This window comes from Danio rerio, chromosome 14, assembly GCF_052040795.2.
Source record: "Danio rerio strain M-AB ecotype USA chromosome 14, GRCz13ab, whole genome shotgun sequence".
Lineage (NCBI taxonomy): Eukaryota > Metazoa > Chordata > Actinopteri > Cypriniformes > Danionidae > Danio > Danio rerio.
The window spans coordinates 9,121,077-9,137,555 of record NC_141034.1 but is presented as its reverse complement, the minus strand read 5'-3'; the positions used below and the strand labels follow the sequence as shown (position 1 = coordinate 9,137,555).

The window sequence follows — 16,479 nt, the reverse complement described above, 5'->3', positions numbered from 1 at the left end:
ATAATTGTTGCTGACCATGTCCATCTCTGTGCTCATCTTCTGATGTCTATCTGCAACAGGATAATGCGCTATGTCATAGCGTGAATCATCTCAGACTGGTTTCTTGAACATGACTTTAGCCCCTTTCACACATACAGACCTTTCCAGAAAATTACCGGCAATTTTCCGGAAAGGTATGTATGTGAGAACAGGCCCTTTTTGAAAATACCGGTAAATTCGTTTTGGCTATTTTCCGGAAAGAGAAGTTGTAAGATTACCAGTAATTTGCTGGAAAGCTGTGCTGAGTAAAGATCGCATTCACGTCTAAAACGTGCTGACGTGAGACCCCTGCTTTAGCCAATCAGAACAGTCAGAAGCATTCACGTCCGCACGGTTTATGAGAATAAAAGCCTTTGAAGATTTTCCCAGACATATTTAGCTGCTAGATGTTAGTCAGATCATGTTTATATGTTTATCTTAATGCCATCTGTGTAAATAATTATCGATAAGATGCTTATGATAAGCCGTTGTTTGTTTACATTAAAGCTTTGCATGTGCCCGTGAAACAGCTCGTAACGCGCAATGCAGCACACACACATTTAATGTACATCTCGACATGCGAAAGTGTTTCTCTATGTGTTTTTATCGGAGTTGTTCACAATACTGATCCATCCACAAAGTTTGTAATGTAGTCAAATGTTTACAAATACAAGCGCAGCCGTTTAGAGGTAATTTCTGGTTAATGATGTCAGAATTTACCGGTATTTTGGAATGGATGTGTGAATGCTCTTTTCCGGAAAAATTCCGTAACATCCTCGCCTGTGTAAACAGCTCTTTTAGGAATTTACCAGTAAAGTCGTTCCGGAAATTTTTCATATATTTACCGGTATCACTGTGTGAAAGGGGCTAATGAGTTCACTGTCCTCAAATGGCCTCCACAGTCACCAGTTCTCAATCCAATAGAGTACCTTTGGGATGTGGTGGAATGGGAGATTCGCATCATGAATGTGCAGCCGACAAATCTGCAGCAACTGCGTGATGCTATCATGTCAATATTGACAAAAAACTCTGAGGAATATTTCCAGTAACTTGTTGAATCTGTGCCACGAAGGATTAAGGCAGTTTTGAAGGCAAAAAGGGGGTCAAACCCAAAACTAGTAAGGTGTACCTAAAGTAGCTGGTGAGTGTATGTGAGCGCTGAATCATTAGTTTACCCACAAATGAAACTATCCTCACTATTTACTGTACTTATACATACAAGTGGTACTAAACTGTTATACATTTCTTTATTCTGTTGAACAGAAAAACAATATATTCTGAAGACGGCCATTGACATCAATAGTAGGAAATAACATTTTATGGAACTCAAGGCTGCTTTTCTTCCTTTGTGTTCAACAGAAGAAAGAAACTCAAGCAGGTTTGGAACGAGTGAAGGATGAGTAAATGTTGACAGAATTTTCATATTGGGGTGAACTATGTCTTTATTTTACAGCTATTTCCTGTTATTTCATCACTGTTCTGTGTACATTTTAAAGGGTTTTTGACCTGCAATCAATGGAGAGTGGAAACAGGAATGTGTGGAGAGCAGATTGTTGAGCATTCAGGAGACATGCCAATGCTGCTCTGAGGATATCAATTAATCAGATCATTTTGATACTGATTTACTACATTATATTTGTCAGTTAGGATTAAGTATCCTTGTTTTAATTTATTTTTTGTTTGTTTGTTAAAAATATATACAGACAAAACCACATGATTGAATACTCTACACAACTTTCATCTTCCTCTTTCTTTGATAAACATATTTGATACTGCATTTAATTTCTCAGTAATGGAGAATTAACTGAACTCACAGCTTCACTGTTTGTAACATTAGCCAGATTTCCATCCCAACGTTAAAGCAAATCTTTTGAAAGTTCACCATAAACTAATCTCAAAAATAATTTAGGTGCATTTCCATCAAGCTGTGAGAGTGGTGGTCTCTAGTTTTGGTAATCAACAGTAAGCAAGTGGTCACGTGGGTGTAATGTTCGCTATACCTCAAATTCAGCAAATGCATTACAATCTCTCATTATTCACAATCAGGCCACCAAACCTTTTTTCGCACCTGAATGTCCGAAACCAGCTCCAAGAAGCATTAAAATCTTTTTTGCTAATTAAGAATTATTCAAAAATTGTCATTTCCATCATTTATTTTACATGCTATACTCCAAAATGTGCATTAAAGCAGGATGTTGGAAACCCAAGTGAGGCACAGACAGAAGTTATTACTTAATATCTCTTTCTCTCTCTCTCTTTCTTTCTCTCTCTATGTTTCTTGATAATCAAATCTAATTAATTGTCTTGATATATGTACTAAAATGTGATCTCAACACTTTTATCTCTGTGTCTGATATTAAATGGACAAAATAGTAAATGTAAAAAGCCATTTCAGCTAGCTCTATGCTACTTTGACATGGTCACCCACTAAAGAAAAGCAGGGGAGATCACATGGAAGAGCTAGATTGCTGCCAGAAGTGGTGTTAGTGAGACCAGCAGGGGCGATAATCCTGCGGTTTGTGTGGGTCCTAATACCCCAGTATATTGATGGGGACTCTATACTGCTCAGTGAGTGCCGTCTTTCGGATGAGACGTTAAACCGAGGTCCTGACTCTCTGTGGTCATTAAAAATCCCAGGATGTCCTTTGAAACATAGTGAGGTTTAACCTCGGCATCCTGGCCAAATTTGCCCACTGGCCTCTGTCCATCATGGCCATCCAACCATCCCCATATCATAATTGGCTTCATCACCCTGTGTCCTCTCCACCAATCAGCTAGTGTGTGGTGTGCTGAGTGGCGCAATATGGCTGCCATTGCGTTGCTCAGGTGAATGCTGCACACTGGTGGTAGATGAGGATCCTCCCCAAAAAAAGTGCTATTTAAAGGTAATTATTTATTAATTATTATTATAACAATTGAAGACTTCTTTTAAAAAGTCAGTAACAGCTTTAACTGCCAAATTACCGTGGTAAAAGCAGGATAATCAATGGCAAACTGTTCAATAAACTATATGAATGCACTCCACTGGGAGAGATGGTTCTTTGACTCCACATTGAGGATTACAACTGGCTATTCTCTCAGGTACAAGTAATGTAAAGGTACAAGTAATGCTACTGGCGCAGTGCCTTTTCTGAAGGTTCATGTTGGTATCTAAAGGGACTGTTGGTACTTATATGTACCTTAAACGTACATTATAAATAAATACAATTTTTAAAGGTATACTATCGTAACATTTAATTAATAACATGTACCTTAAAAATAGCAATATTGACTCTTTAAGTACATATGTGTACTTTCTGAAATGGTAGCGCCACAGTTTAGATATGTGCGTGTGTCTGTATGTGTGTGTTCAAGTAAACCAGTTCTCAACTGGTTTGGCCATAGGACCCACATTTTTACATGGTCATCAAGCCGCGGCCTAAATTTTTAGGAACTATAATATAATTTTAGGAATTAAAATTAATTTGTATTTGTTTATTAACATACACGAGTAGTGACAGAAAATCACCAATAGTTACAAATAAACAATACTTTATCTCTGTCATTTAACAAAATACATCAAATTATAGAAAAATTAGAGAGTAAAAATGTCAAATACTGTAAACAGTGGTTAGGGTGAGGAAAAGTTACCATGAACTAAACTGAACTGTTAATAAAACTTTAACACTGATCCTGTTGATCAGAACAAACCAGCAGAATAAAGTAAAGTGATTAAAATAATCATAACTATTTTTTTATAATAATCACCAGTTATTGGCTCTTCTGCTATTGTGTGGGCTTTCTTGGCCTTTGCTACATGATGAGTACAGTAAGATGCCTGTACTTGAACATGAAGATGTTAGGCACTTTTGTGAGCGATGCCCTCATCTATTGGAGTGGTCTTTGAAAATAGTCCACAGGTTTGTCATATTTAGTGAGAGCACCCCACTACATATGACACACTGAGATTTTAAGCCTCCACACTTTACATATTTGGGGTCGTACTTGCGCTTCGACATATTTGTTGCTATAATTACATGAAATTTCACATGTCAAACGGTACTGTTGTTGTGCGCGCATTTCAAAATAAAAGCCTGATATATGCAAAATAAGTTTAAAAAAATGTAACTTTTGTTGTTTTTTTGACCACACTCCGCGATCCACTGTAAATGTTCCCGCGACCCACTTTCGGGTCGCGACCCACCAGTTGAGAAACACTGAAGTAAACAACTGTAACTTATATTCATTCCTTTGGACAATACTGAAAGAAGGGTGTAGGTTTACATGTAAACAAATTTGCTAGTAAACTTGTGAAAAGAAATAAAAAAATAACTTCAAGTGTTACAGTTTACTAATCTAATGTGACCCAATCTGTGAGCTCTTTTCATACATAGATAATCTTTGAAAGCTCATGCTGAAAAATCATGCTTATTAGGGCTGTAACGGATCATGGTTGGTCCGTGATTGGTACAATTCACAACCCATGGTTCAGAACACACATGACCCATGGATTAATATTTTTTTTTACTTGTAGATTAATCCCAAACATGTAACGATCACAGAGAGATCGCCTCTCACATCATTTAAAGCACACGTGTGTAAGCATTTATTCATTAATTTTCTTTACGGCTTAGTCCCTTTATTAATCAGGGGTTGCCACAGCAGAACGAACCGCCTGAAAGCGTTTAGGCTTTCCTATAAAATATGATGACAGAAGTTGTGGTGGATTATTCAGGATGTGGTGGGTTTCTTAGGTTATTAAAGGTGTTTTCTGTCACTACTTGTTTAGCCTGTATTAATGCGTTCAGTGTAAGCTGCACAATTATTCAATAAAAGTTCGGGATCTCAACACCCACGAAACATTATAATTGATGGTGATTTGCATATGTTTATTAAACCTTCGAATCGCTGCATTTAAATCTGTGTTTGAAAAATGTGTTTTGAGTTAGTTATAAAGTTACAAACAGTCAAAAAACACAAAGTACGGGGATAACAATTTATCATTTTAATAAAACCACTGATGTTTATGGTAAAGATTGAAATTACCATCATATGCATTTAACGATGCTTAAAAATGAAAGTTGTAGGGCGCAAGTACATTCTTTAACCAATAGGTGGCGATAACCACCCATCAGAAATATGCAACTGAATAATTTTAAAAAGACACGATCATTCATTCATTTTCTTTTCGGCTTAGTCCCTTTATTAATCAGTGGTCCCCACAGCGGAATGAACCACCAACTAAACAGCATATGTTTTACACAGTGGATGCCCTTTCACTGAGAAACACCCATACACACTCATTCACATACATACACTATGGCCAAGTTAGCTTATTGAATTCACCTATAGCGCATGTGTATGGACTGTGAGAGAGCACCTGGAGGAAACCCACACCAACATGAGGAGAACGTGCAAACTCTACACAGAAATGCCAACTGACCTAGCCTGTGCTCAAACCAGCGACCTTCTTGCCTTGAGGCGATCGTGCTACCCACTGTGCCACTGTGATGACGGTGGATGAAAAATTATTCATCTAGCAATGAAACATGAAGTTTTATGAGTGAATAACGGAATCATTTTTTGAAAAAGAGACTAAAAATAACTAAGATTAGATTAGCATTATCAGCAACAGTAGCAGTAACAGTGAATTTTTTCACAGAAATGAATATCTTACCATTTATTTTTATGCAGCAGATTATTATTCAATTTTATTTTTAATAAAATGACAGGTTCTAAGTTCTTTTTGTTGAAACCAAAAGTTTCTTGCAGTTTTGGGTTTGTAATAAATGAAAAGCAAACTACATTTATCTCTGAAATATGATTTGATCCATGAATAAAACAAACATAATATGATTCAAACTGAGATTTGTATTACACTATTAATGCTTATTCAAGCCAACTCCACTGCTTTATCATTAAACCAAATAGAATCACACCACGTATTAAAATACTTTAAAAATATATCTATATACAGGACACTCACTGGCCACTTTATTAGGTACACCTTACTAGTACCGGGTTGGACCGCCTATTGCCTTCAGAACTGCCTTAATCCTTCAAGGTACCGGAAATATTCCTCAGAGATTTTGCTCCATATTGACATGACGGCATCACGCAGTTGCTGCAGATTTGTCAGCTGCACATCCATGATGCAAATCTCCCGTTCCACCACATCCTGAACGTGCTCTATTGGATTGAGAACTGGTGACTGTGGAGGCCATTTGACTGTAGTGAACTCATTGTCATGTTCAAGAAACCAGTCTGAGATGATTGGCACAGGATGACATGGCGCCTTATCCTGCTTAAAGTAGCCATCGGAAGATGGGTACACTGTGGTCATAAAGGAATGGACATGCTCAGCAACAATACCCAGGTAGGCTGTAGACAATGCTCAATCGGTAGTTACTTCAGGTTGTAACGAGTACTTTTTTAAGTTAATTTTGCCTTTTTATCAGCTGGAATGTGTCTGGCCAACAGAACTGCCGCTCACTGATATTTTCTCTGACCATTCTCTGTAAACCCTAGAGATAGTTGTGCATGAAAATCCCAGTAGGTCAGCAGTTTCTGAAATACTCCTGTCTGGCACCAACAAATGCCACGTTCAAAGTCACTTAAATCACGTTTCTTCCTCATTCTGATTCTCAGTTTGAACTGCAGCAAATCGTCTTGACTGTGTCTACATGCCTAAATGCATTGAGTTGCTGCCATGTGATTGGCTGATTAGAAATATGCGTTAACGAGCAGTTGGACAGTGTACCTAATAAAGTGGCCGGTGAGTGTATATTTTTCACTTTTATGCTCAACGTGTACTTAAATCATACACAATTAAAGCATATTCACTTGTGCTCTCAGACTTTTTGGACTGCACAAATACTAAATAAATGAAAAAATTTATAAAAATCGCTAGTCATCACACTGCCCACCTGCCAAGAGTGACATCTCCATCACTGTACACGTGACAAAGTGAACCCTAAAGGTCACAAGGTCAGACTTTTTAAAAAAATCATGCCATATCCATTACCATGCATTTAAGGTGCCCTAACACCAATACTGGCAGCATGCAATTTAATACGGTCATTCTAGGTTTACATTTCACAGCATCATCAAATTAAATATACTCGAGCCAAACTGCTGTCTAAAATAAATAAAGGAACTTTCGGCTAAACACAACAGGACAAACGGCGAGCGGAGCTGCATCATTATGAAGACTTATGATATGCATCCATAAAGCGGAGCTCCGCTCACACGTACACCGACCACATACCGCTGCGCTTAGGAATAACGGAGATGCATGCGCAGATTCAGTGCGTTCTGCCAGCGACTCGCCACGGGGATGGTGCTTAACAATAGGTGTCATACACTGGCCTGATGGCTGAAATGGACACAAAAGCTTGGGTAAGTGAAGATAACGATGAGAAAAGACGTGCGTCACTGTCTATCCTTTTGGGACCCAGCCAAAAAAAAAATAATAATAATAAAACAATAATCATAATCACTATAGTGTTTGAAGTTAACAAACATACATGTTTATAGGATGCTTTTAAAATAAGATTTAACACAAAATACTTTTAAAAACCAATATGAGTGTAAAAGATAAAGTATAAATTGAATTAATAGACATTTTATATTCAGATGAAGTCAGAATTACTAGCCCCTCTGAATTATTAGCCCCCCCTGTTTATTTTTCCCCCAATTTCTTTTTAACGAATAGAAGATTTTTTCAGCACATTTCTAAACATAATAGTTTTAATAACCCATTTCTAATAACTGATTTATTTTATCTTTGCCATGATGACAGTAAATAATATTAGACTAGATATTTTTCGAGACACTTCTATACAGCTTAAAGTGACATTAAAAGGCTTAACTAAGTTAATTAGGTTAACTAGACAGGTTAAGGGTAATTAGGCAACTTATTGTATAATGATGGTTTGTTCTGTAAACTATTAAAAAACTATAGCTTAAAGGGGCTTATAATATTGACCTTAAAATTGTGTTTAAAAAATAAAAAACTGCTTTTATTCTAGCCAAAATAAAACAAATAATACTTTCTCCAGAAAAAAAAAAAATACTATCAGACTTACTATGAAAACTGCTCTGTAAAACATAATTTACGAAATATTTAAAAAATAAAAAATAAATAAAAGGAGGGTTAATATTTTTGACTTTAACTGTTTATATATATATATATATATATATATATATATATATATATATATAAAGATTAATAACATAAAATACACACCCCCATGATGTGCACTTTAACACTCTTAGTTCACTTGCATGTGCCTTCAGACAACAATAAACACAAAAACACCTCCGTAGTAGTGATCACTAATAAATTGGTGGGTTTTATCACAGTTTTACAGCCACATCTTTAAAAGCAGCACCTTTCCCCATCCTGCCAGACGTCAATGACCGGCAGGTTATTTCAACACATAAAAATGCTGTGCATTAACTCAGCTCTATAACGTGCATTTTACAAGCAATCTCCCATAATAAAAGATGCTTATCAAGTGCACGCAAGACTAGATTAGAAGTTATTCAATTTTAAACTGGGTGATTAAGAAAAAATAACAGCAGCTAACAAGTACTAAGTTTTCAAATAACATTTAAAATATGAATATAGCTAATAACGAAACGCTCTTACCTGTGTCCTGGCACATTGCGTGGGTATTCTGGTAAGTGTGACGAACTGAAACATTCCCAGAATAACCCTCAGCTTGATCCCCATTGTTTAAGTTGGCCAAGAAAAGTCTGAAATAGTTATGTAAATAATACACCAGGTCCAACGTCCAGTCCTTGTTAATTCTCTACGAATGATTATTCCACATTCGCGTCCGAGCCCAACATCTTTAATCCAAACAGGGACAATTTACTCAGCAGATTCTCAAAAAACAAAGCGATTGTAATTCCCGTCATGGCTTAAGTAAAGCCAAAACACAAAAATAAAATTTTATAAATTTTAAAAGCTCCTTCGGAATAAAACCGGGCGCATTTATTTCTAATAATTAGCTATCATATATTAATAAATCCTTAATAAATGAAATTTTAGAGGAGTTTTCCGCGCATTGCATTTATACTGGCTGCCTCGTAGCAGAATTCCCGGTGGAAATAAGAGTACGTCCTTATGCTCCAGAGAGATGTATATCCGGTAACAAATAAATATATCCTCAAGAATCGATGTCCCGAGCGTCCTGAAGGTCTCTGCCTCTCCCGTCTGGCATTTCAGACCCGCTTTGTACGGCGCATCCCGTGCTACTGTAGGTCACCAGTGAAATCATGCCCACCAAAACCTATGATGACGCTTATGCTTGTCAGACACAAGATCTTATTCATTAACATGTTCGCCATACATAACCCATTCTGCCAACATGCGCTGTGGAATCCACTATGTGGAAACAGGGATGAGGGAAATCCACCTTGATATGATTAAGGTCGTTTTCTCCGGTCTCTTATTTGCCCTTCAGGACTCACGCTCCGCAACTCTCAGTGCGCGTCACCGTCGCGCTCGTGGAACTTTTTTTTCTCCTCCTGACGCGCAGACTTTGCTCGCGCGCAAACCCGCACAGGTGTAATGATCGCGCATAGTGAGGTGGGCAATTATTAACCGACTCCCCCTCACTATTTTGATTCCCTTTCCCCCTGACAGAGTGTTTTGGGTTCCTATTTAAAGGAGACGTGCACTTTTCAAGGATTTTATCCGTTTCAAATATTAAAGATGAAAATCATAAATCGGATCTACTTTCGGTCCTGGATGCGGATTGGTTAGTATCGGCGAAATACAAATAAAAGCGAAACTGCTGTATTATATTATCATTACCAATCATATACACCTGGGTAGTTCTTACCTTTTGTATTTAGTAATATTTAATAATATATTTACATTTAATAAAACAAGTTACCACATGAAGCATCTTAAAGTTACAAAACATATTTGCAGCGTAGTAACGGTTACAACGCGAAATACCTGTTCACGTAGCTACTGTACACATCAATGCGCATCACCCATAGAGACCAACTGTCAACCAAGGACTATATTTTCCTGCGGAAGGATGGAACTTAAAGAGACAGTTCGCCCAAAAGGTGGAGATTCTGCCTTAGTGTATTCACGTTGTGATTTAAAATTTCACACTCTTTATTACAAAAATAATAATACAAATAATTTGCTATTTTTATGATATAAATACACGTAAACGGGCTGTCATGTTCCAAAACGGATTAAAATCTATATATTTCAATCTATTAAAACATATTTAACAAATGATTTTTTTTAACCATGAGTCACAATAAACTTCTTTCAATGATTTCTTTGAATAACTTCTACACTTGACGTATTCAGAATCTGCTTACTTTCCATTTCTCTGCAAATAAATGAAAATAAAACATTTAAATCTGTGGATTTATCTGGAATGAGAGTTTAGTAAATAAAAACTTAACATGTTAAAACAAAAACTAATTACCTTTTACTTCAAGAATTCATTGCCAGTTTCAATTCCAATTAGAACCACTAAAAGCAGTAAGTCTTTCATATATCATCTAAAACAGTGGTTCTCAAACTGTGGTACGTGTACCACTAGTGGTACGCAGGCTTCCTTCTAGTGGTAAACGGAGGAATGAAATATGTCATGTACATACTACACACATTTCAAAATTTAACAAAAATGATGTATATAATACGACATATATGACATATAGCCTATATTTATGAGATAATCTGCCACGTTTTTTTTAACTGTGCAGAGTTGTAGCTGCTTTACTGGGCCTACTACACGACTTTATTTCAATACTGCTCATTTTGGTGGTACTTGGAGAGACAATTTATTTCTGAGGTGGTACTTGATGAAAAAAGTTTGAGAACCACTGATCTAAAAGACATAAAATATTACTTTATAAACTGAATTGTACATAAACCACCTAAACATGTGCATTAATATTGCTCAAATTATTATGTAAAAACTGAATCAATGATCAGCTTAAAATCTACTTTTTTGAGTTCTGTGGGCACAGATTCCAATGGGGTATATGCACACAGACTTTTAATTTCAGTCAGCCAGCCACAAGTCATCCGGTAATTTCTCATCCCATACAAAATTGAACATTTAAGATTTGATTTCTTAAAAAAAAAAACATATTCACTGCCTGGCTGAGATATGATATAAAGTGGGTATCAGACCAAACAAAAAGCATTGCATTAAATTATATTTTTCCGAGCCATGTCTTTAAAATATGGATATTATTTTTACCCCAGAATTTTTAATGAAATTTCTGCGCTGGACTGCTCCTAATGACGCCGCCTTTTTAAAAGGTTTTTCGTCTCTTTTTACTCTTTAACAAACAAATGTATGCTTAAGTGTATTTAATGATTATATTTGAATTACATAACAACATCTGTGCTGTAAAAGGAATCTTATGAAATTGAAAATAGTCAAATAAAATTATGGCTGAATTCGTCATTGGCTGAAAAACACTCGATGTGCATATAGCCCATTGGGCCTATTATTCAGCCTTTACTATCATTATTGTTAAGCATTGTAATGTTTTAATTCACATTCTTTTTAAACTAGTAGTTTCGATATTTAAACATCTGTCTAAATCAATTGGTGGTCAGGTGGTACAATGTTAAAATTTGTAACTCTCATAAAATTTAAAATTTTTAAGTTCACTGTATTCTATTTGGAAGGGCTCATCCCTATGCCCTAATCTCTTTAAGGGGGATATGGATTTGTTGTTTGAAGTGACTTCTTATAAGAGACTAGGGCATAGGGATGAGCATGCGACCCCAAACAACTTCCCTACAGAAAGCATTTTTTTTGTGATTTTTTTTGCGATAAAAATGACAGATTTTTTTGTGGTAATTCCTAGAAATTTGTACTTAAAGGGTCCATATTGGTATCTCAAAATTATATATTAGTACCTAAAATTTTTAAGAGCAATATTTTTGTACATTTTAGGAACTAATATGTACCCTTGAGGTATTAGTATGGACCTTTAAGTTACAAATTTGTACCTTCTGAAAAGGTACCACCCCAGTGACAGTTCGCGTACCTTTATTTCTGAGAGTGTGTTAGGTGTGCAATCTGACACAATGACAATGACATAAATCATAAAAATAAAGCTTCTTTATTTTGGTTTCTTGTTAAGACAAAATGTTAAAAAGATCTAAAATGGTGGGGATTAAGCCAAAGAAAGGATGGATAACTCTTATTTTTATCCATGATCTTCCTTTCTCTCAGAATTCACTTCCCGGAGCATCTAACATCATGTACCTCACTCAGGACATGCGTTTGGGCTTCCCTTACCCTAATACACCTAAAACGCAGATTGCCGTAAAACTCATCAATAGCAGGAAAGCGTTTAACTGCAGGAAAAGAGTTAAACGAAAACATGTATCGAATTTATCACACCATAATACCAGCCGTACATGTAATGCACAAATTAATGTCCTTTGATTCGGTCATGGTCAGCAGCCGTCATCTTTGAAAAAATCTCCATAGTAAACTGCTTGGTTTTCTGTCTGTTCCATTGCTCCGTTTGTTAGATTTTTGCTCCAACTTTCTTTTGCAATCTGAAGCGCATTAAACGCACAAAATGCCCAATTCACGCCACAGGATGTCTAATCCAATCTTTGCATTGACTTCACATGTAAATCCCTCATGCTTCATCTGCGTCTGCTTACTGCACAGGCTGCAAAACATTTCCCCCTCTTTCCTGTACTGTTAGGATTGTGAGGGCGCAGGTGAGACGTCCTTTTTCGGACATCTCAAATACATCAGATGCGCTGCGTATGCAACGTCAATAAGTCATGTCATTACATTACTCACTGGAAATCCAAAATACATTTCAAACAGAAATAAATATAATTTGATTATATGATTTGGAATTGGGTGTTTTATGAGATTATTTTCATTTTTTTTGTGATTATTTTGCCATTAAATTAAGAATTTTGCAGGATCTTTTTGTTGATTTTGTGTTGAATTTAGCGATCGCGGAATTGACGCTTCAATATGGCGTCCATGATTGTTTTCATTCCAAAGTACCGGTGCATATATCCAATTTGATTGTTTCACACGACATATGCTTGCCACAGCCATTTAGCGTTAAAACGACGAATGTGGCGCAGATCCTATACTACAGAAAACAATGCCGATATTTTCAACATAACACAGCCTCATTAGTCACTAGATACTAAGGGTGTCACGATCCTCCAAATCCTTGATTCGATTACATTTTCGTATCTAAAGGCACGATTCGATTCAATTTTCGATTATAATTAATTAATGACAAATTAATTATTTGTAGCCTACCGTTTAAACTACCTGACCTGTATGGTCTTTGTTTTACCCATAAACAAATCATACAGTAAATGAATAAATGCAAGATACACACATAATTACTACCTGTCAATCACTTTTTCTGCGGGACTCGTGAATAGGCAGTGATCTGTGTCGTTCTAATGGCGTCGTTAAAAAAGAGGCACAACCAACAGGAACCAGCCAACAGTATCTGAGGTGTTCGCTAAAATGACTAAGTACAAGTGAGTGAAAGATTGAAGCAGTCCTCTGACTGCATGGACCTGCTCTCTCGAGCGCATGTCTGTGTGGTCACGTGATGTGCATTTTCAGAGGTAGAGAGGAAGGAGGGCTGCTCAGAAATGCTACACGCCACTGTGGATGTCAAATCGTTGTCATTTTAAAATGCCTTTTAAAAACAAAACCAGTGTAAACAGGGCCTGAGTGTGTACTTTTCGCGAGCGGATTTGCAACGTGGGCAGGGGAGGATCGCGATGCCGGTGTTGTCTATCGGACGAACCGTACATAATACGTACATAGTAGAGCTTGCAAAACTGTGTTTTTTTCGTCGACAACACAAACGTTGTCAACATAACTCACTGGAAATCCAAAATGCTTACACACCTGTGACTTCATTGAAAGAGGAGAGGGTTTAAGTTCTGTCGACGGGTCTCCTGCTTCTGCAGTTTAACAAGCACTTCAACAAGCTTGTTTTTTTCCCGCTTGGCAAGCCAAGCTGACGTGACATGGGGGCGTGGCAGAATCTATTTTTTGATTCGATAATCGAAATTGAGCATAAATCTTGATCGATTTCAATTAAAAATCGAAATCGTGACACCCCTACTAGATACTAAATCTTTGAAAGTATATTCAAAACTGTAGTTTAATTTTGATTAGTTGATTCAACTAATCTAGCAACTGAACCCACCCCACTTTGCTTGCATGTGAAGACCCTCAACATCATCCACAGGTATGTTTGGGTTATCCTGAGCCAAAAAAAAAAAAAAAAAGATTATGTGGGCTGCAGGAATGCGGGCTGTTTTATCTCTCCGAGACTGCTAACTGCATTAAAGCTGACAACCGCAAAGAGTCCTTTCAGAATATAACCATCTAAAGAGCTTCTGGAAATCCCAGAATGGTAGGAGAGAACGTCCAGTCATCGCATATCCAAATAAACAAACTAGGCCAAGGTCACAAGATTTCACCGTTGATACTGCTGAACTGTGGCCGATGTTGTTAGCATTTCTGTGAAGTCTCCCTAGGCGAAAGGGTTTAGTTCCAAAATGTCAAAATGAAAGAAGGCGCACTTATACAGAAAGAAAAGCAGAAGAAAAAAAAAACCCCAACGAAATAGTCCCTGATTCCTGAAAGCTGGTATCTCCAAGATCAGTCCTAAGCGGAGAGGAGCACCTGCATATGGGCCCACGCGATATCAGGAAACCACATCAGACTGAGTCCCTGGCTGTGGAGTCACAGAGAAGCCCAGATCATCAACATCTGAACGCGGTTGGGGAATGTGAGGTTTCCGTGACGTGTCAAACTGTGGTGGATTCTAGAATGTCATGAAAGAACACCACTAATTGGGATTGACATAGCAGACAATTTAGTTTGATAAGAGAAGTTAAAAAGTGAGACAATAAAGAAAAGTAATGGAATCTTTTTTGTCTGTTTATCGCCCACTTTTATCACCCCAATGACAACGTTTAAAGGGGACCTATTATGCCCCTTTATACAGATGTAAAATAACTTCAAATATGTCCCTGTAGTGTGTATGTGAAGTTTTAGTGCAAAATACACCACAAAGAAATTTGTATAACTCTTCGAAACTGTCAATTTCAGGCTTTGATCCAAATGGGGTATACGCACACAGACTTAATTTCAGTCATCCAGCCCCAGGGCTTCTGCTGAATTGTCATCCCATAAAAAAAATAAAAATAAAACAAATAAATAAAAAAAAAAAAAATCGCAGCATTTAAGATCTGATTTCTTAAAAAACAAAACAAAACATTGATCTTCACTGTCTGACTGAGATACAATATAAAGTGGGTATCTGACCAAACAAGAAGAACTGCATTAAAATATCTTTTCCATGCCATGGCTTTAAAATATGGAAATTAATTTTACCCCAGTATTTTCAAGAGAGTTTCTGCGCTAGACTGCTGCTAATGACTTTTAAACTAACTAGCCTGGGTTGAAACGGTTTTTCGTCCCTTTTTACGCTTTAACAACCAAATGGACGCTTAAGTCTATTTAACTCATTAGATTTGAATTACATTACAACATCGGTGCTGTAAAAGGAACCTTATGACATTGAAAACTAGTCACAGACATCTCAAGTCTCCCGGAAGTTCTGGGAGTCTTCCGCAAATGCATAGAGACTTCCACATGCCCGCAAATGAGTGTTAGTCTCCCGGAAATCACACATCTCCCACCTGGTCCTTAAATACATCGTACACCTCTTTCCACCGCATCCCTCCCAGCTCTTCAGGTACGTCGCGCACACGTCACCATTCAGATACGTCGCTCACCACCATTACCCCCCCCCTCCCCCCCTCCACTGTGCTTCAGGCACTCGTAACCTCTGGCAACCTCCCGCAAATCAACTCTGTCTCACCCGGAAATGACATTTCGCAACTTGGGATGTCTGTAGTCACATAAACCTTTCACCAGAAGTCCATTATTGGCAGAAAAACACTAGCTGTGTACATAGCCCATTGTGTCCTTTTTGGTGACTGTCGCTTTAAATTCAAATGAGATTGTGAAACTGTAATGGCGCACGGCTGCTTCTCACTCAGGGCTGTCTATGCTAATTTAGGAGAGACTGTCTCTAATGGCCGGGGCTTTCCCCCTCTGATGACATACAAAGGCAGAATGTTAATCAGAGTGTTTCTGCCGACTGTTTTTATCAAGTGTGATTATAAAAAATTTAATTAATAATTTGAAAGATATTTATACACACACTGTTGCCATAAACCCAGGCTTGAAGGGAGCGAAAATGAAGACAGAACTTTCACTCTTGGGTGAACTAAAATAGTTGAACTGTTTGAACTACAGTATCATTTCACACAAAAACCATTCACATTGTTGTGAAAAAAAATCTTGTGACACCATGCCTTTATAAATAAGAGTGCATAAGAATAGTTTGCAGAGTATAAAACGCATGCATGGAGATAAAAAACAACATAAC

At 37.2% G+C, this 16,479-nt stretch overlaps 1 protein-coding gene across 11 annotated transcripts in view; it reads right to left on the bottom strand.

Moving 5' to 3' along the window:
- vegfba (vascular endothelial growth factor Ba) overlaps positions 1 to 9,496 on the bottom strand; it is a 64,887-nt gene extending 55,391 nt beyond the window's left edge. For all 11 annotated transcript variants that reach the window (XR_015507095.1, XR_015507094.1, XR_015507098.1 and 8 more), the window contains exon 1: positions 8,651 to 9,496. Coding sequence is in view for 2 of the 11 variants with exons in the window: in XM_087281217.1 (XP_087137343.1) it covers positions 8,651 to 8,734 (84 nt within the window). In the remaining 9 variants the exon portion in view is untranslated. The remainder of the gene's footprint in view (positions 1 to 8,650) is intronic.
- Between the last annotated feature and the right edge of the window lie 6,983 nt (positions 9,497 to 16,479).